The sequence below is a fragment of the Myxocyprinus asiaticus genome, chromosome 20 (genome assembly GCF_019703515.2).
Source record: "Myxocyprinus asiaticus isolate MX2 ecotype Aquarium Trade chromosome 20, UBuf_Myxa_2, whole genome shotgun sequence".
In the NCBI taxonomy this organism is placed as follows: Eukaryota; Metazoa; Chordata; class Actinopteri; order Cypriniformes; family Catostomidae; genus Myxocyprinus; species Myxocyprinus asiaticus.
Window position 1 is genome coordinate 33,991,846 of NC_059363.1, and position 26,969 is coordinate 34,018,814.

General features: G+C 37.7%; 1 protein-coding gene across 2 annotated transcripts in view; it reads right to left on the reverse strand.

Annotated features, from left to right (window-relative positions):
• Positions 1-234: 234 nt before the first annotated feature.
• Positions 235-26,969, reverse strand: part of LOC127411326 (methylmalonate-semialdehyde dehydrogenase [acylating], mitochondrial) — a 33,613-nt gene continuing 6,878 nt past the window's right edge. Inside the window, exons 2-13 of one of the 2 annotated variants that reach the window (XM_051646835.1) lie at positions 23,029-23,067; positions 21,573-21,717; positions 20,978-21,052; positions 20,281-20,442; positions 14,590-14,668; positions 13,662-13,964; positions 13,394-13,515; positions 12,504-12,693; positions 7,857-8,038; positions 7,498-7,677; positions 3,351-3,449; positions 235-1,189 (exon numbers count right to left, since the gene is read on the reverse strand). In XM_051646835.1, the coding sequence (XP_051502795.1) occupies positions 1,085-1,189; positions 3,351-3,449; positions 7,498-7,677; positions 7,857-8,038; positions 12,504-12,693; positions 13,394-13,515; positions 13,662-13,964; positions 14,590-14,668; positions 20,281-20,442; positions 20,978-21,040 (1,485 nt within the window). In that variant the 5' untranslated portion in view covers positions 21,041-21,052; positions 21,573-21,717; positions 23,029-23,067 and the 3' untranslated portion in view covers positions 235-1,084. The remainder of the gene's footprint in view (positions 1,190-3,350; positions 3,450-7,497; positions 7,678-7,856; positions 8,039-12,503; positions 12,694-13,393; positions 13,516-13,661; positions 13,965-14,589; positions 14,669-20,280; positions 20,443-20,977; positions 21,053-21,572; positions 21,718-23,028; positions 23,068-26,969) is intronic. The other variant, XM_051646834.1, reaches the window with a different exon arrangement.

The window sequence follows — 26,969 nt, forward strand, 5'->3', positions numbered from 1 at the left end:
ATTCTAGGGTGTTCTGGGTCATTACCAGGGCATTGCTTTGCAGTTGCTTAGGTTTCCTGAGTGGTTGTTACCACATTGTTATGCAGTTTATAAGGTGTTTTGGGTTGTTACAAGGGCATTGCTAGAGAGTTCTGGCTGGTTGCTTACTGTCCCAATTGAAAAAATAGCCAAAGTCTCTATGATATTCTGATCCCTAATTATGGCTCCTTCATTCAGTGTTAGCTTTCAGTGGGCTTTTTTTTTTTTTTTTGCAGCCATTTTATTCCATAAGGTGAAAGTCTGATTATTTAGAAAACTAACAGCACATCTCTCATCAACAAGCTGCACAATAAGAGGTATCATTCATATCTGTAGCGCAAACGGTGCAGGACAAGTTTTGTGCCAAAATTTGATACTTAGGGTTTTTCTCAACCCCTGAGAAATAGCAATAGAAATGCTTTAATAATTCCTTACATTTATATAGCGCTTTTCTAGGCACTCAAAGCGCTTTACATAGGATAGGGGGACTCTCCTCAACCACCACCAGTGGTTTACTTTATTTAAGTGGTGCTTGCGAAGTAAACAACTTGCATAGGAACAAATTCATTTTATGGTTTATTGAGGCAAACAGCCCAAAACAGTCTTCTATTCAACCACAGTTGATAAGTATACAGTTTCAAATGTTGTATATGAATACAGACATGTAAATATAACCAGAGGTACTGTTAGAAATGAATAATTCAGAAAAAATAAGGAGTTAATGCTCCAAGCAGCTAGCTACAGATATTGGAACTTGTAGCAGTCAAACGTTTTGCAGACTTAAGAGAACACCTTCACACTCCAAGCACATTTACAGGGGGCTATTACCTTATGAAATATTAGAAAAAGTTAGGATGGCAAACTGGCAAAAAGTTTCAGACAGACAATAATCTGAAACAATACTTTCATTAACTAAAATTCACATTTATAGAATTATTTCACTACATATAACAGCTTAGTTGTGAAAAGGTCAGTTTCATTTGAAAATTCCCAACTGTACAGTAGTTAAAACCTGTAGTTTTGAAGAGTTGGAGATCAGGACAGAATTTATACAGGTTATTCACACTTAACGTCCCATTGTTGGCATGGTAACAGCAGGAGATTTCAATGTAGCATCTTCTGCCTTCCACTGTGAAGTGACAGTTTTTATCTGTGTGTAGAACTGGATGCCCTGTGATGGAAGTAAAAATTTAAAGACAAAACGATGAGTCAAGGTTTTTAGTAATTTTCTTGTTATTATCTTCCCAAAATGCCAATTACTTCATATGAGAAATGGCAGGTGGATGGCAACCTTATGCTGGCAGAAGGAATAAACCACCATTGAGCCATCAGTCATCGTTTTATACATGACAAACTAGAGCTGAAAAAACCTTGCACCAAAACAAATTTCTTGGCCAAACATTCAAAATGCTAAACCAAATGGACCTGACACAACCTGATTTTAAACTCTGGTGAGTATATTTGACATGGCCTTACAAGACTCAGTGTTCCATGGTTCATTGTTTCACTTAATCGTATGCCTGAAATCAGAGTATCTTCACTTCTATTTAAAATTTCACCATAGGGTTGCAACAAACTACCATTTTAAACTATTTTAAAACTGTGAATTATTTCTTAATAGTAGGCCTTTCGCTATTATTAAATAGTGGTCTGACCATGGCTATTTGATCTGATTATTCTGCACTTTAAATTCCAATCACATTTTAATGCTCAAATAAGGGAATTTTAAGAGAATATATAAATGCCATCAACGGCTCGTTTGTGTGTCATTCAGTTAAACTCCAAGCTGCAATGTGGATGTCAACCATAGAAGCTCCTGTCCGGAAGAGCGTGTGAAATGCTTCAAGCGCTCTTATGCGCACGCCAAACTCCCATGAAAATACAAACTTTGATAGTGAACGCAAAGCGCTCGAGCTTCAATTTAATCGTCCATCTAATGCTAAATATTCCTGGACATAGCGTGTTCATACACGCAGTGACACAGAGGAGGATACAAACTCTTACTCTATTTCTGTGGAATGATAAAATAATGAAATTAAATCTCAAAGGTTTTGCTTCACGAGAAATAAGGGCTTGCGGGTTTCAAAGAGCATTAAAATAATGTGTGAAAGTGAAAAAATTAGGACAGAAATATTTTACTATTGCATAATATAATAATAGTATAGTATAATAATACAGTATAATAAAATATATAAAAAAGTATATCTTTTTTATAAAAGAAAATATCATATAGAATGAGTTCCAAAACCAACAGTGTAAATGTAAAATTTACAAAAACTAAAGTTGACCAGAGACTTTTAGTATTAAGAAATATTTTGATATTTAAAACATTATTTTTCATGTCATTCATACATTTTTAAAGCCTTAAAAAGGAACTCATTCCCTACTTTATTATTTCAGTTATACAATATATTTGAAGTTATCTAAAAATGACTTCTTAAGGAGTATGAAGCAAACATGCACCTTAAGAAATATGACAATTTCTATGACAATTAATCGTGAAAGCCCTAAAAAGACAATTAATCATCATAATCGCAATTATTTATTTGACAATTAATCATCAGCCAAATTTCATAATCGTGACAGTCCTACTTAAAAGGATATAAGCAAACTTCAGGCTATTTTGTGAAAAACTGGTTGGATTTCTTTTCTTCACATTTTCACATCTTCACCAATGTTCTCCTAGAGTTGCAAATTGAAAGCCATAAAAATACGTTTAATTTACGACCTACATTTCACATCCAACAACAAATATTTAGCTCAAAATTATTGTGCTTCCTTTCTCTTGACATGATTGTGCGAGTGCGCACTCCATTATGACGATTTTATTACAAGCTTCTTAAAGACAATATGTTTCGCAAAATAGAAATACACATTCTTACCTGAAAATGTTTTAAAGTCACAGTAAAATATAGGTTTTACACTGTGGAAAAACATTTCTCCAGTGCATTAAACAGCACACTGAATCTGGTAAAGCATCTGACATGGCAACCTTCCACATGAAACTATATCTTTCTTAGAAGCATAAAACATATGTGCTCCGATGCTTTGGGCAACTTGAGCTGTGCACAATTTGCACTGCAACCATGGCCTCATTCAACACAGAAATGTGTTGTTTCCCTACTGTAACGTGACGTCAATGCACATATCAAACTAATCAATAGCGAAATTCTAAGTCAATTATTTTTATTATTTATTTCTATTGATTAGTTGTAGCAGCCCAAATATAAAATGTTGAAGTTTCTTAAATGAGCTTTGCATTTCAGTGTCTACTATAAACCTATTCCATTCCACAGAGCAAAACATTCTAATATCGAGAAATGAACACTTACTTGCTTTCCATAGAAATTGGTGTCGCCCCTAAATGAGCCTCTGGAACCAGTGAATGAAAACATGGGCAGGGGGACAGGGATTGGTACATTAACTCCAATCTGTAAAAGTAACAGTATGGTATATTAACATGAATATCAGAGGTCAGCTGCACTTGCCCTCTCGAGCAGTCATGTTCGCCTCATCTCACTTATATGACACACTCACACCCTGATGACAGCAAAGATGACAACATAACCAGCAGACGCAAATGCATTTTTGTCTGCCGGAGAAAGCCATATACTTTTCTTCACATTGCTACACACCGCGTGGGAGAAACTTTGTAAATTCTATACGATAGCGCTTCACGTTTGTCTCCGTACTAAATGTATACTTACAAATCTCACCATATCACTGCAGCTCCAACATTTAATTGTGTATTGAAGAAAATATGCCCACTGCATTTCAATGCAGAGGTAGCAATTACAATGTCCAGATATAGGACCGTTTAACAAACTAAAGTTATAAAATTAGTTTTAACCTTTACAAGATAGCAAGGGAATGCAGGCTTGTCACAGCAGTCAGGTTTAACCTCTTTTTCTGCTTGGAGTACAAGCTGCTGTTGGGCTTCCACAACTGTGTACGGAAAGGGCCCAACTACCAACTCATTCAATAACAAGGCAGTCAGCACACAACTGAAAGCCACAATCATTTGTTTGTGAACCAGCTGAGAAAAGAAATCAATGCAGAGAATAACTAAAAACATTTTTTTTTTGGGGTGGGTGAGGCTGGAAACTGGCAGCGCGTCTTGAAATGTTTGAAACGTGGTTAAAGAAGTGGTGCCTTTTGGAGAAAGGTGACTCGAGAGGGAGAAAGAGAGAGAGAGAGAGCAAAAGGAGGTTCTTGTGTGTAGAATTTTTGGAGGCCAGCTTAGCACATGGCCCGTGCCATGAACTTCAGCATGTTAACTGCTAACACATGGCATAGTTGCTCGCCAAGGGCAAACAAACAGGGTAAAAGCGGCCCGCTATTGCGTAACCACCAGATCAACAGGTTGCAAGGAATCCCTTTTGAGTTCATTTCAGACTCCGAGCTTTACCAGCAAAATATTTCAGTGTTGTGCTCTTTTGATTAAAAAACACATTTTGGCTGTAAGCTATTTGGCGTCTGCATGCTATGTGGTTGCAGCTGTATTTTCCTATGTTTTCAAAGCTGTGGCAAATAAGATAAGTTTAAAATGAGAAAAAAAAACAAAAAAAAAAAACACATACATTTTGTAAGGGAGGGTTTGTGTCACTCTTCACGTTATATATGGCAGCTGAAGGGGCAACACTTGCATCTCAACCACAGTCGTCGGCTTTGGGTCGAAGAGTGGCGCCAAAGGATTTAACACATTTCATTTACATCATGCTCTAATATTTACTCTAGACTAGAGGAGCGCCTGCAACTCTTCACCTACAATGCCTTGTCAAAAGCCTACATGACATATAAATGTGCCTAATGACATAATCGAACAAGAACATGTCTACACCGTCTATGATTAGGGAGTTTTCCACAGCCGTAGACTAACCGAGGTCTCCTAATGTCTGACTCTCGCATGCATGTCTCTCAGGTCACATGCATATGCTTTCAACAGTGTTACATTGTTAGCTATGTAACCACATTGTTATTGTGGAATAACTGTTAAGATTAGTAGGGTTGCACCAAGAAAATCATATAGAGATACATCATTATTCTTTTTCTCATGACATTGCATAAATGCTTTTCTGTAATTTGTTTTATATGTGCATTCTTATTTCCTAAAGTTCAATGAAGCAGCAATGCATGTATGCAAACTAGGGGTGTGTTGACACTGGAATTACTAGTCTGTTAATATTTCTCCCCATTAAACTTTAACATTTTACACATTTACGTGGCTTTATATATATAATATTTTTATTTTTTATTTTACAGAGGCTCTACTTAAATTACTGTCATATTAATGTTACACATTTTAAATATAATTCATAATACAAATATTATTGAAAAAAAATCTGGAGCAGATACAAAGTTTAATTTCACCTCAGGCTGCGTGTACTTCTTCCCTCTCTCACTCGCGGCACGTGCAGGAAAATGTCCTCTAGCTAGACAAGCAAAGTCAGCAAAGTAGCTATAGAAATCACTTCGGTGGTGGTGTGGGAAGCGGATTTCCGAAACGTTGGCTTGCATATCGCTATGGATGTTTTCACATTTGAGTCTTCTTTAAATCGGTGCGTGCTTGTAAATTATTTTCGCGCCGAGCTGGCTTTTTCAAGTGTAGGATTGTCACCTCAGGTGAGTCAAGTCCCGTCTTTCACCGGACCATGTTCACGTGTTCATTTTGCTCATCCAAAAATGTATGCTTTTGTGCAAGTAGCCTAGAAGATAACTGTTTTAGGCTAGGTATGTCATTTTTTAAAATCTGTTGATTAAGAAGGCTATTTTCAACAAGGTGGCGACTGCTTAACGGATTAAACTCTCTTTTATTCTGTGTGCACGTCATATTTAGAATAGTAGGTTTATTGTAGACTACAACACAGGCCTATTTTTTCTAACCTATAGCTTTTTGTTTTACATCGTAACTGTTATTGGTTAACGTTCTTTACAGAACAACCGTCATATTAGATCAATGGCTAATGCACATCATGAAATACATACAACTTTTCAGTGCATTTTTTTCTCTCGTAGATTTGGCTTAGCCTACCTGTTAATTATTTTCAACAATGTCCTGACTGTTTTAAGATGTTAAGTAACTTTTACTTGGTGAATTCCATTTAGAACAGGCTATTAGGGTTGCACTATTGGTCCTGCACTACTCATTCAATTGTTTTCAATAAATAAACCTCTATTTGCTAAAGGTGAATGCATGTCATGTTCTATATTTAATGTACAATGATCATAATGCAAGGCGCGCATAAGGTGAGATAAATGCCCCTTTTCAGCGGAATTTAGCGTTGGACCTGGAATAGATAAAATGGGTTGCACAAATTTTTTTTGACTGTTTTCTGAAGGCTGGTTTCTTTTTAGACTAGTCGACTCCAAAATGTTTGTTTAAACGTCAGTAAAATTATTTATTCCGTACATGTAAAAACAACTTTACTCGGTGCAGTCAAGGCAGCAGTTTTGATTGCGATCCATTTCTAATATTGTGATACATTGCAGTGTATTGAATTGTGGCATATGTATTGCAATATTGTGATATATGGGGATGGGAATCAAAGAATTTAACTGTTCTGGTTGCAATTCCTCAATGATTCAGATTCCTTGGTTTCATAAACGATTCTTTCTTTTGAGGAAGCAATATTTGGAATTATATTTTTTTATACTTTCTTGCCAATTAGGGGCAGTGGTGGCTCAGCGGCTAAGGCTCTGGGTTACTGATCAGAAGGTTGGGGGTTCAAGCCCCAGCACTGCCAAGTTGCCACTGTTGGGCCCTTGAGCAAGGCTCTTGACCCTATCTGCTCCAGGGGCACTGTATCATGGCTGACCCTGCACTCTGACCCCAGCTTAGCTGGGATATGTGAAAAAAAAAAAAGAATTTCACTGTATATGTGCAAATGTGTGATAAATAAATATAATTATAAAAAATTACAATTGATGAGACCATTTCAGATTTCACCAAATGGCATGTTTTTGAACAGAGTTTATAACTTTTCAAAGATTTTTTAGAGGCATAAATGGCATTCAGTAATTGGTCCCACTGTTACTACATATAAAATGTAAAAAATTTGCTTCCATATAATTTTTTTAAATAAACTCCTAGTGATTACAACAAAACATTCAATGTGTAGGCCTATCTTCAGCTACACATTGTCAAGTGCACTGCTTGTCAAGTAAATGATGTGAGAATTTAAATTGTTTGGTTAACTATTCCTTTAAATACATTACAAAAGACACTAACAGTTCTTGGTTCATTTCGAGTTGGGCATGACTGAAGTCATAACTCCCAGGTCAGTGAGACTGATATGAAATGAAAATGCACATTCAAGAAAAATAACAGAATGAAATGTCAAGAAAGTCATACAGTTTTTTTTTGTTTTTGTTTTTTTTTTGTTTTTAATAGAACCGTTCCAAAAAAAGAATTGGTTCTGGTTACCAACCCTCTGCAACAACCTCACAACATATATATATATAAAAATTACACCGTCTCACCTGACCGACATCAACTTCATGCGAGTATTTACGTGCTGCGGCACCACTGGTGGTAAAGATGGCAGTTCCGTTGCCGTATAGGTTATTGTTGACTATTTTGATGGCATCATCCAAGCTGTCAGCCTCCAGGACCACCAAAACAGGTCCAAAGATCTCCTCCTGATAGCACTTCATTTCTGGCTGAAATAAAAAAACGAACAGGTATAAGACATGACCTGTACATGATGATGTTGCACTTTATGGACATAGCATGTTAAGGTAAGTGTATCACTCATTGCATAGAATTACATTAAGACATTGCATATCAATTGAGATGAATGATTCCTCTCAGAAATGCAGGTTGCCAAGTCGGTTCTCACCGTGACATCACTAATGATGGTCGGTCCAACAAAGTTCCCGTTTTCATAACCCTTGACCTTCACATTCCTGCCGTCAAGAAGCACCTTGGCGCCCTCATCCACGCCACTCTGAATAAGGCTGTTCACGCGGTCTCTTGCCTGCGGGGAGATGAGAGGTCCCACGTCAGCTCCAGGCTGGTCACCTGACACATGAGAGCAGGAACAACAGAAGGAAAGACTACATATGAGTGAGAAGCCAAGGAGTGAAATATCAAATATTTGATTTCATGATTTAAAAAAATAAATAAATTGTAGATTAGAAAAATGCATGTAAACTTTAATGCAAACAAGACAGTCACACATCCACTAGTCTCAGAACACGTTTACACCTGGTATTAAAGGGTTAGTTCACCCAAAAATAAAAATCTCAAGATTTACTTACCTTTAAGCCATCCCAGATGTGTATGACTTTCCTTCAGCAGAACCAAAGTGAAGATTTTTAGAAGCAAATTTCAGCTCAGATTGTCCATACAATGCATGTAAATGGGTGCCATCAGGTTGCTGGCTGTTTGACAGTCCAGAAGGCATATTTAGGCAGCATAAAATACATCCACATGACTCCAGTCGATCAATGAATGTCTTCTGAAGCAAATTGATAGGTCTGTGTAAAAAATAGATAATTAAAATGTGTAAAAAAAAAAAAAAAAAAAAACGCTTCCTGCCAACAGTCGACGCATCAGTGACGTAAGCGTAATGGGGCATTCACACGAGAAGTCGGAAGCTTGCGCTTTGTATACAACAGAGGAACAAACGTCACGCAAGAGTTAGTTCATTTCAAACAGAAATTCAGCACTGGGCGGAAGCAATGATTTGAAGTTAAAAACATTTTATTATCGATTTGTTTCTTACAACAACCTATCGGTTTGCTTCAGAAGACATTAATTGATTGACTGGAGTCATGTGGATTACTTGTATGCTGCCTAAATATGCCTTTTGGACCATCAAACAACCAGCAGACTGATGGCACCCATTTACATGCATTGTATGGACAAACTGAGCTGAAATCTGCTTATAAAAATCTTCACTTTGGTTCTGCTGAAAAAGGAAAGTCATACACATCTGGGATGGCTTAAAGGTAAGTAAATGTAATGAGAATTTTCATTTTTGGGTGAACTAACCCTTTAAGATGTGTTTCAGGTGATCCAATGACATGTGTTCAGGTGACACATGCATCCACTGTGACCACTTGTGTTCAGATTTTGAAGGGAGGGCCTCTGAATTCACTAAGACATCAGTGACATAAGTATGCAACTGCATAATAATTTACTGCAAAAAAGTAATAAAAAAAGACAAAGAAAGTGTGAATAAAACCCACCAGGCTGTTTTTCCCAGATTCAGTTCAAATGAAATCGAAGCACAAACGTAACAGTTCTGAGCAGAATTATTCGTTGTTTTAGAAGAGTACCTGTATTAACCTGTGCTTCAGATGTGTGTGCTTGTCATTAGACACACTGAAGAAGTTTGATGAAGAACTTGCGCACGTATATGTGTTTGCTTTTTCAAATGTTCAGATGAGATGGTTATTTCACTTTAAAGATGCTCGTAACCAGCAAAGTTTATACTCTTGTGTTAGAGCAGCGGTTGATTGACAGGTGAGGGGTGGCTCTTCACTGTTGTACGGGAAGCATTCAGGACGGATTAGCGTTTACATTTCAAATGCTTAAATCACATACGTTTTTGACCACCTCCATATGTGGTTTTTCTGATCCGATCACAAAACATTTTTCACCCTATTTACACCTTTATTTAGTGCTGACCACTTGTGATCAGACCACCGAAAGGCATCTCAATACCATGTTTAAATGGGGTCTCAGCCTCTGCCATCATGCCCACAGACCACAAACTGTCAGATGCATAATGCACACAAATATGGCGACCACTTGCCAAATCTCGCAATCGGATTGGTTGGCCTTATGCAACTTCCGGGAGTCGGGTTGCACAGGTCTTAAATATTTTATGTGACGCAGGAATAGACACAGACATCTTAGTCCATTATGCCGCATCTCGCTGTTTGATCACAGTCGCGTACCATTAGTGTTGCATTTTTAAGAGAAACAAGTGTCAGTTCCCTTAAGAAACACATGTGATTGGTGTCTGGTGGGCATTACCCTAAACCCATATTATTATACAGGACCGCCAACTAGCTTATGAAAATATGTATTTTTACCCATCCCTAAATTTTAGACATCCAAAAGTTGGGGGGCCTGGGTAGCTCAGCGAGTAAAAGACGCTGACTACCACCCCTGGAGTTCGCGAGTTCGAATCCAAGGGAGGGTAGAGTCACATGGGGTAACCTCTTCGTGGTTGGTATAATGTGGTTCGCTCTCGGTGGGGCGCATGGTGAGTTGTACTTGGATGCCGCGGTGGATGGCGTGAAGCCTCCACACGCGCTATGTCTCCAAGGAAACGCACTCAACAAGCCACGTGATGAGATGCACGGATTGACAGTCTCAGACACGGAGGCAACTGAGATTCGTCCTCCACCACCCGGACTGAGGCGAGTTGCTACGCCACCACGAGGACTTAGAGTGCATTAGGAATTGGGCATTCCAAATTGGGGAGAAAAAAAAAGAAAGAGGCTGGAGGTTTCTTTGTTTTGTTACATGTAATTAAATACAAGATGACATCCTTTTAATTTGACCCATTTTAATGGGTTGTGACCAAGGGGTTTGGCCATCGCTGACAGATGCAATGCACACACACACATACAAATACATGCACATACTGAAGAGACACAGACAAACACACAATTTTAGACACCCTGAGGCAATCTGTCCTATGGGGTTGTTATGGGGTTTTAGAATAGCTGCTGCGGTTTAGCTTTTCTGCTTACAATTACAATTTTCATCTTCAAACTTTTTTTTTGTTTTACATTTGAATGGCCCATACTAATTTCTAGTCCCTTTATACCACAAAACGTGCTTCTGCGTTGCAGCATGAGCAAGACAAATAGTGCATCTATCCTTTTGGGTGAGCGGAACACGCTATTGGGCAGCACAGGGAGAGGTGTGGTCATGAAGGCATGGGTGGTCTACGAGAAAGCAAAAAAGAAGGGGATAAAGTTATTTCCATGAAGCAGGGATCATTCGGAGGAACACTAAGTAGTGAGGGACTGTGGGTAAGGGACTTAATTCAGTGAATATTTTGGAAAATATAATGCATGGTGAAAACTTAAGGCAACGTTTGAGCAATGGGGGCAATTGTGTGTTTGAGGAATACAATGAAATTAAGATAACTACATGAGTGTAGAAACAGTGAAAAGATCTGTGATATGTTCACAATTAAAGCTTTATCATTGACAAAATCAATGAAAACAAATCAAGCACAGTTTACCACAGTGTTTCTCAATCCTGGTGGCTTCAGAGCTGCACATTTTGGATACTTTACATAGCCACACAAATAATCAGAATATGGCTAAATTCCGAAACCAAGGGGACTTTTCGTGTGAATGTACAGTAAATGTGGTCCATGTTACAAAAGGGAGACATTATTTAACATGGTCAACATTTACATTCACATGAAAAGTCCCCTTGGTATCGGAATTTAGTCAGATTTTGAATATTTTGTGTCATGTTAATGTGTTGTTAACCTGCTTGCCATAACCCAATTAAGTCAATATTCTGGTCTCAAGAAATTCCAAATGAGACAGCTGACATGTGCCTATATATTTATCAGAATTCTGTGTATATCTGCACATATCCAAACATGAGTAATTATGTGGGCCTCAAGACACGGGCAGTTGCTAAAGGCCAATCAAAAAAACATTTTTGGAGTAAGGAGACATGAACATCAAGAGACGAGTGAAACACCATAATCTTGTGTGCTGTTGTCAAGGACGTGTATAAGAATTAAGGAGTTGATTAACAGCAGAATTAATACAAATTAACTTTAATAAATGGCAAGAGCGAGCATCTCCAGGATTTCCTCAAGGAAATAGCATGAAAAGCTACTTCGTTTGGAATGGTAAGCGTCCCAGATTACATTTCAATAAGTTACATAGGCCGATTGACAAAGGTGGGCTAGGCCTACCCAAAATTTTGTTTAATTATTATGCATTCGGTCTCAGACATTTGGCTCATTGGTTGCTTCCACCTGAGAGAGCCCCTATTGGTATTGGAGGAGGGAGTATGGGCTAGGATTCTAAAATACGTCGTGTCTGCATCTAGAGATGCAAGGGTGCACCTTATGCAATTAAAGATTATACATAGATTTTACTGGACACCCTGTAGATTTTATAGGCTTGGTCTTAAAGACACACCCACATTATATATATATATATATATATATGTTTTTGCTTTTCTTTATTATTGTAAAATTAATTCAATTTAATTACAAAAAAAGGAAATAGCATGAAAAGAGCAAGGGTGAATGTCTTCGGCAATGTTCACAATAATCAATGTGGCTGTTAGTTTAAGAAAAACATGGAGGAGATTAAGCTGCTTGACTTGCATCACGCAGTTTTGGGACACAGTGCAATACTTGGTTTAACCTATCAGGCTCATTAGTTAAAGCACTCCATGTCCTGAACTGGTTGCACCACAATGAACAAGGCTGGGAGCCACCAGGAGCATGATTAAGAAACAATGGTACACAACAAAGCTTGAGCACCTGCATTGACACGGAGACTCTTTGCACGTTCAACCAGTTCAGGCAGCCAGTTTCGTGCCTCTCCTACAAGGATAGCAGTGGAGAGTGCCATACATCTCTGACCTGCTGCTCCAAAAGCAGCACCAACCAGCTGGTTCAGTGTGTTCTCTTTGTTGGCATCAGGCATCACAACACCATGATTCTTCGCCCCCTGGTGGACAGAATGGGATTCAACTTCATTTTCACCACAATCAAGTCTTGCACTTATGCAATGAGTAAAAATAGGCAAGGTAACATTAAGGGCATAAACTGCTCTACAAAACTAAAAAAAAAAAAAAAAAAAAAAAAAAAAATTAATGCAGTAATAATATATTGGGGAGCAGACACAGTATCTTTTACAAGTTCATTTGCAAAAATGCAAAGATGTCCAATTACAAGCATTACATTTCTTTTCTGTATTAACTGTTTACCAGCACTGAGAACTAAAGTGTGAAATGTTCTTTAATGGTGAAGGAAATACTGCAAGCTTATATTCCTGCAGTTTTCCATATTTTGCTGCTTTACATCATTTTTGAGACTGTCATACCAATTGTCAAGGTAATCTCAAATTTCCTTCCCAAGTCCTGAGTCTGAATAAAACGGCTTCAGAATTGTGCAAATGCTTTTGTAACCAAATGCTGCCACCAACTGGCCATTTTCACAGTTGTACAGAGAAACCCTGCAAGTAATGTTAAAAAGGAATTTTAACATAGAACACCACATATGTATATGAGAAGTATATAATGTTCTGTAGAAGAGTCAGCTGGATAGTTGGAAAACAGTTTTAAAAAGAAAATCCTAAATTCTTAGAAGTGATTGTCCTGTAATGTGATTTTCAGAGTGCATACTGTAAATGCATGTTCAAAACGAACCATGTTGCTTTGCACTCTCTTGCCGTTTTTGGAGCCTCTCTCATAGATGTACTCGCCAGCCTGGTTGGAGCCTACGAAACTGATTGCTTTTATGGCAGGATGGTCACAGATGAAGTTCACAGCTATAATGACAAAAATCTATTTTGTTATCTGCACTCCGAATATGGGTTGTTACTTACCCCAAATGTGTCCGATATCAATTGTTAAGTATACAATTTCATGTTCTTCCATGAACACTGGTGACAACCCTTCCAATTTCATTCTATACCGGCATGCTGTCCGTGAATGACGTTTAATGTTCCATCTGGAGCACCGGCGTCCTGCAGCAGTTTTGCCAGCATCATGGCACAGCCAGGGACTCTTTCGGATGGTTTCAGCAGATAGGTATTGCCACACACCATGCCCATTGGGAACATCCACAGAGGAATCATGGCAGGGAAGTTGAAGGGGGTGATACCGGCACACACGCCAATGGGCAAGAGATATGTATATGTGTCCATGTCTTTAGTGATAGAGGGGAGAGTCTCGCCCAGCATAAGGGATGTAATGCTGCATGTGTGCTCTACAACCTCTGCAAGAACAACAAACTACTGTAAGAGTACATAATGCGAAAGCAAACAGTTTTGAGGCCCAAGATAAAAGACTGAATAAGCCATTCTATCATACCTGTCTCAAAGTAAAACATGCAATGTTTCAACCATGTAAATGCTGCATATTTTAAAAGTGTATTTGCTGTACTACCCATTTGCCTGCTAGGCTTCCATTTTAAGGGTTTTACTGTAAACATGTTTCCTGTTTGTTTACAAACACAAAGGAATGACCCAAAATGATTACCCGTGGTAATTGACAGCATGCCACAAATGAGGTACTTGGAGATTAGGTTGAAAATAACCTGGAATATTCCTTCTTAAATGTTTTATAGTCTGAATTACTACAGTCTGATAAAATGAGAGAGAGAGGGGGAAAAAAGGAAAATGTTGAAACAGTGGGTGAATCTCACAAAATAATTTTTTTTCAGATTTTTGGCATTGTTTGTTATTTACATGACAATTCAGCCAAATATAACTCATATCTTTCTTTTGATTTCATGGTGAAATATGTCCAGGACATGTTCTTGAACAGTTTTGTGAGATTCACCCTAGTATATACAGTACATATAGTGAACAACTGGTCCTTTGAGAGAACCAAAGACTCACGCAGTCCTCTGAATACGTCGCCCTCAGCATCAGCCAGGGTTTTACCCTGCTCCAGAGTTATTAACTTGGCCAGCTCTTTCTGAAACACAAATCATCTTAGATATCATTTTATTATTATTATTTATTATTATTATTATTATTATTCCATGTTCCTCTGCGGCGGCACTGGAGGATTCTACAATTAGAACGGCTTGGTCCTAAAGTATAACAGCGGCCTCTAGAGGTGAAACCTTATAGTATTTTAGGGCTGTCACGATTATGAAATTCGGCTGACAATTATTTGTCAAACAAAATAATTGCGATTATGATGATTAATAGTCTGTTTTAGGGCTTTCATGATTAATTGTCATATTTCTTAAGGTGCATGTGTGCTTCATACACCTTACGTAGTTTTTTCATATTTAACTTCAAATATATAAAATACGGATATAGAGTTGAAGTCAGAAGTTTACAAACACTTAGGTTGAAGTCATTAAAACTCATTTTAACCAATCCACAGATTTCATATTAGCAAACTATAGTTTTGGCAAGTCGTTTAGGACATCTACTTCGTACATGATGCAAGTAATATTTCCAACAATTGTTAACAGACAGATTGTTTCACTTTTAATTTCCTATATCACAATTCCAGTGGGTCAGAAGTTTCATACACAAAGTGTACTGTGCCTTTAAGCAGCTTGGAAAATTCCAGAAAATGATGTCAAGCCTTTAGACAATTAGCTTCTGATTGGCTAATTGGAGTCAATTGGATGTGTACCTGTGGATGTATTTTAATGCATACCTTCAAACTAAGTGCCTCTTTCCTTGACATCATGGAAAAAAATCAAAAGAAATCAGCCAAGACCTCAGAAAAACATTGTGGACCTCCACAAGTCTGGTTCATCCTTGGGAGCAATTTCCAAACACCTGAAGGTCCTACATTCATATGTACAAACAATAGTACGCAAGTATAAACACCATGGGACCACGCAGTCATTATACCGCTCAGGAAGGAGACACATTCCGTCTCCTAGAGATGAATGTAGTTTGGCGTGAAAAGTGGAAATCAATCCCAGAACAACAGCAAAGGACCTTGGACCAAAGGAAGATGCTGGAGGAAACAGGTAGACAAGTATCTATATCCACAGTAAAAGTCCTATATCGACATAACCTGAAAGGCTGCTCAGCAAGAAAGAAAAGCCAGACTACAGTTTGCAAGTGGACATGGGGACAAAGATCTTACTTTTCGGAGAAATGTCCTCTTGTCTGATGAAACAAAAATTTAACTGTTTGGTGATAATGACCATTGTTATGTTTGGAGGAAAAAGGGTGAGGCTTGCAAGCAGAACACCACCATCCCAACCGTGAAGCATGGGGGTGGCAGCATCGTGTTGTGGGGGTGCTTTGCTGCAGGAGGGACTGGTGCACTTCACAAAATAGATGGCATCATGAGGAAGGAAAATTATGTGGATATATTGAAGCAACATCTCAAGACATCAGCCAGGATGTTAAAGTTTGGTCGCAAATGGGTCTTCCAAATGAACAATGACCCCAAGCATACCTCTAAAGTTGTGGCAAAGTGGCTTAAGGACAACAAATTCAAGGTATTGGAGTGGCCATCACAAAGCACTGACCTCAATCTGATAGAAAATTTGTGGGCAGAACTGAAAAGCGTGTGCGAGCAAGGAGGCCTACAAACCTGACTCGGTTACACCAGTTCTGTCTGGGGGAATGGGCCAAAATTCCAGCAACTTATTGTGAGAAGCTTGTGGAAGGCTACCCATTACGTTTTGATTCAAGTACAAACAATTTATAGGCAATGCTGCCAAATACTAACAAAGTGTATGTAACCATCTGACACACTGGGAATATGATGAAAGAAATAAAAGTGCCCGACCGATTTATCGGTCGGCCGATATTAACCTTTCACAGTAATATCGGTATCGGCGTATGTATACCGAAATGCACAGATATGAAAACTTTTTTCAGAACATATAATGCAGAAAACAATGCTTTAGAATTGGTGTCATAACGTAGTTTGTCCAGCAGAGCATGCTCCCACTCCACTGTTTACAGAGCTGAGCTGACGGTGGTTCTGCAGACAGGGTGGAGTTAAGCGGTGTCTTCACAGTAAGTTGCTAATTAGTTTGTGAAATACATACTGGAAAGATAATAAACAATGACCCCATCATTTTCCCTTTTAATATAACTTATATAATGTTAACCCTGTCCCTGACAACCATGCCACTCATGTTTATCACATCTGTTTGCTATGTTAGCCAGCTATTCTTTGTCAGTGCAGTCAGTAACGTAGCATATTGAAAGGTAAGCACCAGAGCATCTTTTTGCAGCTCAGCAGACAACGGTGCGGTGGTGGATTGTGTCTGTTGAGTGTTGATTTCATGCTACGTTGGTGAGACGCAATGCTGGAAAGTAAATAAAGTCCATCATTTACTCTCCGTGACAACGAGCTTATAGCTAACTAGCTAACCACGTAGCTACTTTCATACCTTGTCAGTTGAGAGGAAGCTAATGAGTAAACATGTATTCACCAAACTGTTTTGTTCAGGATTCACAGTTTGGTACCCCCTTCAATCGAACAATTCCAGTCATTGCATTTACAAAATGTAATATTTAAAAGTCTGGTTTTCCACTGTTTAAAGTTTCCCCTGAACTTATATAGCAAAATACAGTGTAACACCGCTGCCGCTGTTTATCTCTTGACTCGGCAGGTGTAAATGCTTCTCGTTTTACAACCTGCCCCTAACTGACTGGCAGTATTAAAATAGTCAGCATTTAACTGATACTAAACAGTACTATTGATGTTTATTTAGCCATTTATTTTATTTGAATTATTTATATATATGGTCAGCCATTGACTGATACTAAACATACAGTACTGATTTGTATTTAGCTATTTATTGTATTTTTATTTATTCTTTATTTTCTCAGTGTTCATTTCTAGAATTTGTTGACAATGTATAATAATAATAATAATAATAATAATAATAATAATAATAATGTCAAATATTCTTTGATAAAAATACTTGTTAAAAAAGCAGCCTTCTGAGTACCTTTGCATAGTCATATTGGTGCAAAATTGATGCACAATCCTCATTGAAAAGGTCCGTTTTCATTCCAGCTCAAACATTAACTATATCGGCCACCATATCAGTAATTGGTGAATTTTCCCCCTCTAAATTTGGTCTCAAAAATCCCATATCGGTCGGGCTCTAAAATAAAAGCTGAAATAAATCAAATCATTCTCTCTACAATTATTCTGACATTTATCATTCTTAAAATAAAGTAGTTTGTTCGGAGGCGTGCAGTCTCATGGAACACGCTCATGTAAAATGTTCTCACTCTTTCTTTGTTTTTGTCTTCTGAATTTTTTTTTTTTTTTTTGCAAGAACAGTATCATCTATGAGTGCTGCAAATGACCTCAGATATCTCAGCTCAGGAGGTGCTTTGAGTTCAGTTCGCTTTATTTCCACAGAGCAGTTCACTGTGACCACAACTCTGCAGCCTAAACATCTGTGATTAAAACATAAAATGATACAAAAACACGTTCACCTCGAACCAGGATTTATATTTCAGTGATTATTACCATCATTATTTTTACGTCTTCATTTGTGTAAGTAATTTTCCGCCTGCAATACCGCAACTCCGGATACTTGCCTAACGGTAAATGGAAAGGTGGTTACTTATATATATATATATATATTCAGTTGAATGGCACTAGCAATTATCAAGTACCAATTTCCTTCCGAAACAGCAAAATCTGTACATTATTCCAAACTTTTGGCTGCCAGTGTGTGTATATACAGTACTGTTCAAAAGTCTTAGGCACATAAGATGCTTCACAAAAAATATTTGTCTTAAGATGGTTATTTATATTTTCAGCTTTAGTGTGTCAATAGGAAATATACATTTTAGACTCCCAAACATTTATTTTACAAATAGAAGAACAGAGAGCCTTGCAACAGATGGCATGGTCCCCACAGAGCCCCCCACTTAATACTGAGTCAGTCTGGGATTATAAGAAGGGACAGAAGCAACTGAGACAGCTGAAACAGATAGAAGAACTGTGGCAAATTCTCCAAGATGCTTGGAATATCCTATCTGCCAACAACCAATAAAAACTGTGTCCAGGTGTACCTAGAAGAATTGGTGCTGTTTTGAAGGCAAAGGTGGTCACACCAAATATTGATTTAGCTTTTTTTATGTTACCTGGACTTTGTATGACGTTAATTGATAAATAAACAATTGATGGCATTATTCTGAAGACATCCACACTATGCAAAATTTTTCCCAAGTGCCTAAAACTTTTGCACAGTACTGTGTGTGTGTGTGTGTAATATATTATATATATATATATATATATATATATATATATATATATATATATATATATAGTGAAAGAGGGAACAAAACGAATCTATTTCACACACAATGTATTTTCTTGGACAACGAAATACCCAACCGGTTGAGAATGCACAAATGAAGTAGGTTCTTTGCCAGAGAGATGTTGCCCTTCACAGCTGTTGTAAAGCCATCTTTCAAAAAGTTGAACAACACACATTTTAATTGCACTTAATTTTTTTCCAGTTTCATTTGAATTTTTAATTAAAATAAATAAAAAGTTCAAAGTTTGAAATCAATGTGTCTTGCTTTATTATGTAGGCTTAACCCTAACCCTGCTTAATGAAAATTACCCCATAGTAACAACTAGCATCCAACCATTGGTAATACCAGTGTTCGTTGGTTTCCTGTGGAGTTTTTTTTTTTTTTTCTGCAAGCAACCAACCAAAACTTGGTCAACCAAGCCTCTTCTCATCGACTAACGTTTGGTCGATTTTTAAGGGGCAGCCCTACAAATAATGTTTGTCGGTTTGTTCGGTGCAGCTCAGTGATGCTCTGAGCTCAACTGAATGACATATACAGGTATATGATATACAGGCTTAAAAAAAGCTTAATTAGGTAAATACTTAAATATAGAGCATTGTAAGGAGCAAAGTCTCTGTCAATTCAAAATAAAAGCCTCTTTTTGGCTTTTAAAAGCCCATGTTTTGGAAGCCCCACATCTTCATTTTGTTTCTGGTTATTAAAAGAATTTTGGTTGAACAATAAACTGTATCTGGGATTGTGACTAAGAAGGATTATTCATTTTGGACTCTTGTAGCCTCTGTGTCTGTGCCTGTCACAGTAAGGAAAGACTAAGAATTTTTTTTAATATCCTATAAATTGATTTTAAAAACTATCGGCCGATTAATCTGTTATCTGCCTTTTCCACCACCTTAGTTTTCAGTATTAGCAAAATCCACTGTCGGTCAAACTCTATTAGATATACATTTAGCAGACAGAGATGTACTTTGATTCTCATAAATAAGTGCCCCACCCCCCGCTTTACTTCACAGCTTTACATTGGAACTACTCACATAAATCAATAAAGATGTATAAATGTGTACTTTCAGTATTAGTTATCATAACTATATTAAAATGTTCTCAAATTACTAAAAACAACATGCTACTACAATGTGCTACTGTTACTGTCCATATTTAACAAGCACAAAAAACACGCGTGTACACCATACACTATTACAAAAGAGAACTAAATGTATATTTTAACAAGACAGTCTGGTGGTGTTTCAAAATAAACCCTATATTTCAAAAGCAAAACAAATGAGTCAAGAAAGGGCAGCAGTGACTTACAATATTGTCTTTAATGAGCTGCTGGTAGCGGAGGAAGATCTGCTGGCGAGACAGGATGGAAGTTTCAGACCAGGTGTGGTACACCCGTGAGCATGAGTCCACAGCGGCCAACATCTCCTCCTGTGTGGCCTTTGGTACTCGGCCAATGACCTCGTTGGTGGCCTGATGAGAGAGCATGCATAGTGAAGAGTAGTGAATGAGACAATAAAACTCTGTGCTGCAAAGTGATTTCATCTATAACTAACGGTTTGAACCAGGGTCTTTGTAAAGAGGAGATACTGCAGGTCCCTTGTAAAATTCTGCTTGGTGTCAAAGGCTGGCAACAACCATTCACAGAACAGCTGGAACAGCTTCTATTTTCTACTGAGCAATGTAGATTAGGCTACACCCAGCAAAGCTCAAGAATCTGGCAATGCAGATCTTTAATGTTTCTCCCTACTATTCTACTGCATGACTCTCCGCACTAATGCAGTTTGAGACTAAAAAACAAAAAACAAAAACATGGATCACGTGGCTTTACAGAAGTAGTAGTATTAAATAATCAGTAATTCAACAAAGGTGGTCAATAATATAACGTAAATTGTAGAATATGCTGTTGTACTGTATACTAAGCATAACCAAGTAATGTGGTGTTGTCTTGTCAAGTCTACAGGCTTAAACTCAAGAGTGCATTAGTTGTCTGTTAACATTAACTTACTGGATTGTGAATGTCCAACCATTCTGAACTCTTGGATTCTACAAACTTTCCATCAATGAACATCTTGGTAATGGGCTGGAAAAAAAAACAGAAAAAGAAACAAAAATCATAGTTTTGTGTAGCCATTTTATTGCATGGATTGGCAAGCATAAAAACAGTAATAAACATGATACACCTTGATGTGGATACACAACTAGAGGACATGGAAACTCATTTAGCTACCTGCAAAGCTCTAGAAGCAGACCACCCTACACCAGTAAAGCTATTATGTAATCATATGTTGTTTTTTTAAGGAATATAATTTTTGTCTTGCTACAATCATCTTTTCCACGGGCACTTAACCAGTCCACAAGCATACTGGCACTTACTATTTAATAATAATAAAAATAAAAATAAATCAATAAATAAAAAAACCTTTCATTGTCTGTCTCTTTCTTCTGCTCTAGCTAGAACTTGCTAGTACGATACTGCAGATATTGTGGACTTTTGCTTATGTTTCTCTTTTATAAGTGCTTTGGATAAAAACATCTGCTTGATTTAAAATAAGTGGCAAGTAAAATAATAAATGCCAAGAAAGAAAAATTACTGAGTGCACCTTTAAATGTTGTTCCACACATAAGTCTATGCAGTCACTGTCAGATCTGACTTGTGCAGTGTCAAGTACAAGGTTCAGGTACGAGGCAGTTTAACATGGTGTGCTCTCCCATTCTTCCTTCTTGACACTCAAGCATGAAAATAAGCTGTAGTTCATTAATGATATGTGAAACAGAGATGGGTAGGAATTTGAAACAAGAAGCCTCTAGAACAAGTGTTTTCATCCAGGGGTCTGAGAGCATATGGGATTTCTTCTACAAATAGTCAATATATTACTATAAATGTATTTCTAAAATCTTAATGTTATAATTTTTATATTATATATATATATATATATATATATATATATATATATATATATATATATTTTATATATTTTATACTGTGTGTAATATATATATATATATATATATATATATATACACACACACACACACACACACACACACACACACACACACACACACACACACACACACACACACTAAATGCTTAATGTCATAATTATTGTTAATGTTTTAATGTAATAAATTAAACTTATTATAAGTGTTACAGAATAAAATGTAGCTTTTTTTATATTGAAGTGTCCCTGAGAGTCTGAATTAAGACTACAATGTTTTTGTACACTTTAATCCAATGTTTTCAGATTACACAACATTAGAATGACACATAGGCTTTTTATGAATGCATTTTGTACTTTTGGCCTTGAACACCTTAAAGGAATAGTTGTAAATAATGTAAATTCTCTCATATGGGTTGGCATGAGGGCGAGTAAATGATGTGTATGACTTTCTTCTGCTGAACACAAATGAAACGTTTTAAAAGAATATCTCAGTTCTGTAGGTCCATACAATGCAAGTGAGTGGTGACCAAAACTTTGAAGCTCCAAAAAAGCATAAAGGCAGCATAAAATGAATCCATATGACTCCAGTGGTTTAATCAATGTCTTCTGAAGCATTCCAAATGGTTTTGGGTGAGAACAGACCCAAATTTAACTGCTTTTTCACTATAAAACATGACATCAGCAGTATACTAGACGAGCATGATTTCAAGCTCAATTACACTTCCTAGCCCAATCTTGTGCTCTGCGCATGTGTCAAGCACTAGGAAGTGTAATTGAGCTTGTAATCATGATTGTGCCTAGAGACTGCAATGGAAAGATGTTTGCTTCAGAAAACATTGGTTTAACCACCGAGTCATATGGATTACTTTTTCGCGGCCTTTGTGTGCTTTTTGGTCACCATTCACTTGCATTGTCTGGACCTACAGAACTGAGATATTCTCCTAAAAATCTTTGTGTTCAGCAGAATAAAGAAAGTCATACACATCTGGAATGGCATGAGGGTGATTAAATGATGAGAATTTTCATTTTTGGGTGAACTATTCCTTTAATGTACCACAAATATGCACCACGCTTGAATTTCTCTCTCTGTCTTAACTTAATACAATGAACTTACCACAGAGGAGTAACACTGGCATCCCATCTGAAGAGGAACCTGCATAAGAGTTCAAAATTACAGGACAGTTACTGATCCCTTACTGTCACCTCTGGCCACATTTCATTTCATTATATCAGTATAAAACAGTATTGAACCTCATGGAAGTCTGAGCTGTACACATGTACTTAACCTAAATGGTTAAGATTAATCATCAGCATAGAAAGGAAATGGGTTATGAAGCATGTAAACAAGGTGAATATGAAACCTGCCATTAATGCATCCAGAAAAACAGATTTACTGATAGGTAATGGAACACATTTATAGTCAATGGGGCAATAAGGGTCAGACCGGTGAATTAAATTCATCACAGACTTTCTAGGAATGTGATGAAGGCTAATTTATACTACTGGGCGAACAGGCTTCGCTTAGTTCGCCTACAAATGATGATGAAATGCAGTGAAGCTTTTGTTCTGCCAAGGTGTTTGTTAGGTGAGATTTCTCCTGTTCGCGCACATCTCTGAAATTCATGACCCAAGATAACTCGGCTGGTCCAGCGCCGTTGAAAAAGAGTTGCGACACTGCCATAGACTTCTGTTGTAATCGGAGGATGCGGAAGTGATGCGTATCGTGGGGCAACCGATAATTCCAAATACCGAATAGTTCCAGAACTGAACCCCATTCATTTTTGTGTTTCAAGCACACTCGCTGGTAAGTTGATGAAATGACTGCATTTTTTGAAATTTTAAAGCATTAGCTGACCTCTCGTGAATCGATTCCATAGTGGTATTTTATAGGGGGGCCTGGGTAGCTCAGCACGTAAAGACGCTGACTACCACACCTGGAGTCACAAGTTCGAATCCAGGGCATGCTGAGTGACTCCAGTCAGGCTTCCTAAGCAACCAATTGGCCCAGCTGCTAGGGTGGGTAGAGTCATGTTGGGTTAACCTCCTCGCGGTCACTATAATGTAGTTCTCGCTCTTTGTGGGGCGCATGGCGAGTTGTGCGTGGATGCCGCGGAGAATAGCATGAGCCTTCACACATGCTATGTCTCCGTGGTAACGCGCTAAACAAGCCACGTGATAAAATGCCTGGATTGACTGTCTCAGACACAGAGGCAACTGAGATTTGTCCTCTGCCACCCAGATTAAGGCGAGTCACTACACCACCACGAGGACTTGGAGCACATTGGGAATTGGGCATGCCAAATTGGAGAGAAAAGTGGAGAAAGTCCAAATAACAATTTTTTGGGGGGTATTTTATGTAGCCAGCCCTAGTTAATGTTTATCGTTAGATAATAACTACTTAAATTCTAATTGCAGTTAGCTAATGTGAGCAACACTTTACTTGCTACCATAATCAGATGTCAGTTGGCCTACATTAACCTCAAATTATTTGCAGTTATTTGCGTTCGTTAACATACAAAGTTTATCTTCAGTGATTAGATTTGTTGTTAAAGTTATCAACACTTAGTACATGACCGTACCATATTAGTACACCTAATTTCAATGAATGGTAGCTAGCTCAACAAGATAGCATGGCTAGCTTGTATCTAGCAAGGTTGTTCCTTGGTTAATTCAGTCATTACACACACATTGTTTGTTAGACAGTGCATCAGTGACAGGTGATAAGATCAGCAGCACAAATGTGGATGATCATAGTAAAAAAAGTATAACTACAGATAGCTAATTACTTTATATATTTTTCTGTTGAAGAGCTGACATGTGAAACCATGGGAGACTGACTTTGATGACCTAGCAAGCCAGTTATCCAGAAACGATCCAAAAAGCAATAAGGTATGTAATTGTCAGAAACAGCTCTCTGTATCTTCCAAAATAATCTTGAATCAACGCCTCTAAACCACAAAAACTGAACATTATAACTTCATGAAAGTAGGATTTATTGCAGGACTGTTAGACTGTATTAAGTTTTAGCTCAGTGAACCTAATAAACTAGCTGCTGTATATGCTTAAAGGCTTCATAGAAATACCAAAATTGTATATTGAAAGAGTAGTGGAGTGCAAATATATCACAGTCATACATACAATAACATTTATAAACACTCCCCTCCCCCACCCCCAACGCTGAACATTCAGGGGGGAAAAAAATACATTAAAATAAATAAAATAATATATAATAGTAAGAGGTGAATTATTTTTTTTATAGGTGCTGTCGTTTTATCAATTTCACTCATTCATTTCAGCCTAATCACTTTCCAGGAACTGCATAAAAGTGTCCATTACTTGACTGAATTTATTTATTTTCCCTCTGACCACATAGGTTAATTTCTCCAAAGCAAGGCAGCTCGATCTATAAAAGTTAGATGTTATGAATACTACTTCAGTTTCCAGAGGAGGAGTACCAATTAACCCTTCCCTGCCTTACATTAATTCTAGGGTGAGTTTTTCACTATATCCTCATGCTAAAATCGACAGTGAATCCACATTTTAAAGCTGATATTTAAAAACGTTTCTTCCAGGGGGACCATGCCCCTGGACTCCTGATGAATTTGCACTCCTGATAATGAATTGTTTTTGTGTTGTTACTTTTGTTATTAGGGAGATTGCTTGTCACCAGGCACATCTGCATGGTGTTGCCTAGCAGTGGTTATGAGTAGAGGGAACTGGTGAAATGTTGCCAGGGATTAACCCTGATGGTGAGGAACACACCCCATGTCCAAAATGTCCGAGAAATCCGAGGAGAAGTTTAGGTGTTGGGCTAGATTACTAGGGCTGCAACTAACGATTATTTTGATAATCGACTAATCTAACGATTATTCGACTATTCTGCGATTATTGCAATGATTAATCATTAGCTCTTAACCAACTATTCAGCTTGTACCTTGATTTAAAAGGTTGTAATAAAAGTGCTTACTAATAATAAAAGGACAAAATCATCTTTTAAAAATAGAGTTGAAGTCAGAAGTCTACATACACCTTAGACAAATACATTAAAACAGATTTTTACAATTCCTGACATGTAATCATAGAAAACATTACCTGTCTTAAATCAGTTAGGATCATTACTTTATTTTAAGAATGTAAAATGTCAGAGTAGAGAGAATGTTTTATTTCAGCTTTTATTTCTTTCATCACATCCCCAGTGGGTCAGAAGTTTACATACACTTTGTTAGTATTTGGTAGCATTGCCTTTAAATTGTTTAACTTGGGTCAAATGTTTTGGGTAACCTTCCACTAGCTTCTCACAATAAGTTGTTGGAATTTTGGCCCATTCCTCCAGACAGAACTGGTGTAACTGAGTTAGGTTTGTAGACCTCCTTGCTCGCACACATTTTTTCAGTTCTGCCCACAAATTTTCTATTGGATTGAGGTCAGGGCTTTGTGATGGCCACTCCAATACCTTGACTGTGTTGTCCTTAAGCCATTTTGCCACAACTTTGGTGGTATGCTTGGGGTCACTGTCCATTTGGAAGACCCAATTGAGACCAAGCTTTAACTTCCTGGCTGATGTCTTGAGAGTTTGCTTCAATATATCCACATCATTTTCCTTCCTCATGATGCCATCTATTTTGTGAAGTGCACCAGTCCCTCCTGCAGCACCCCCACAACATGATGCTGCCACCCCCATGCTTCATTGTTGGGATGGTGTTCTTCAGCTGGCAAGCCTCACCCTTTTTCCTCCAAACATAATGATGGTCATTATGGCCAAACAGTTCAATTTTTGTTTCATTAGACCAGAGGACATTTCTCCAAAAAGTAAGATCTTTGTCCCCATGGGCTCTTGCAAACTGTAGTTTGGCTTTTTTATGGTGGTTTTGGAGCAGTGGCTTCTTCCTTGCTGAGCAGCCTTTCAGGTTATGTCGATATAGGACTTGTTTTACTGTGGATATAGATACTGGTCCACCTGTTTCCTCCAGCATCTTCACAAGGTCCTTTACTGTTGTTCTGGGATTGATTTGCACTTTTCACACCAAACTACGTTCATCTCCGAGACAGAATATG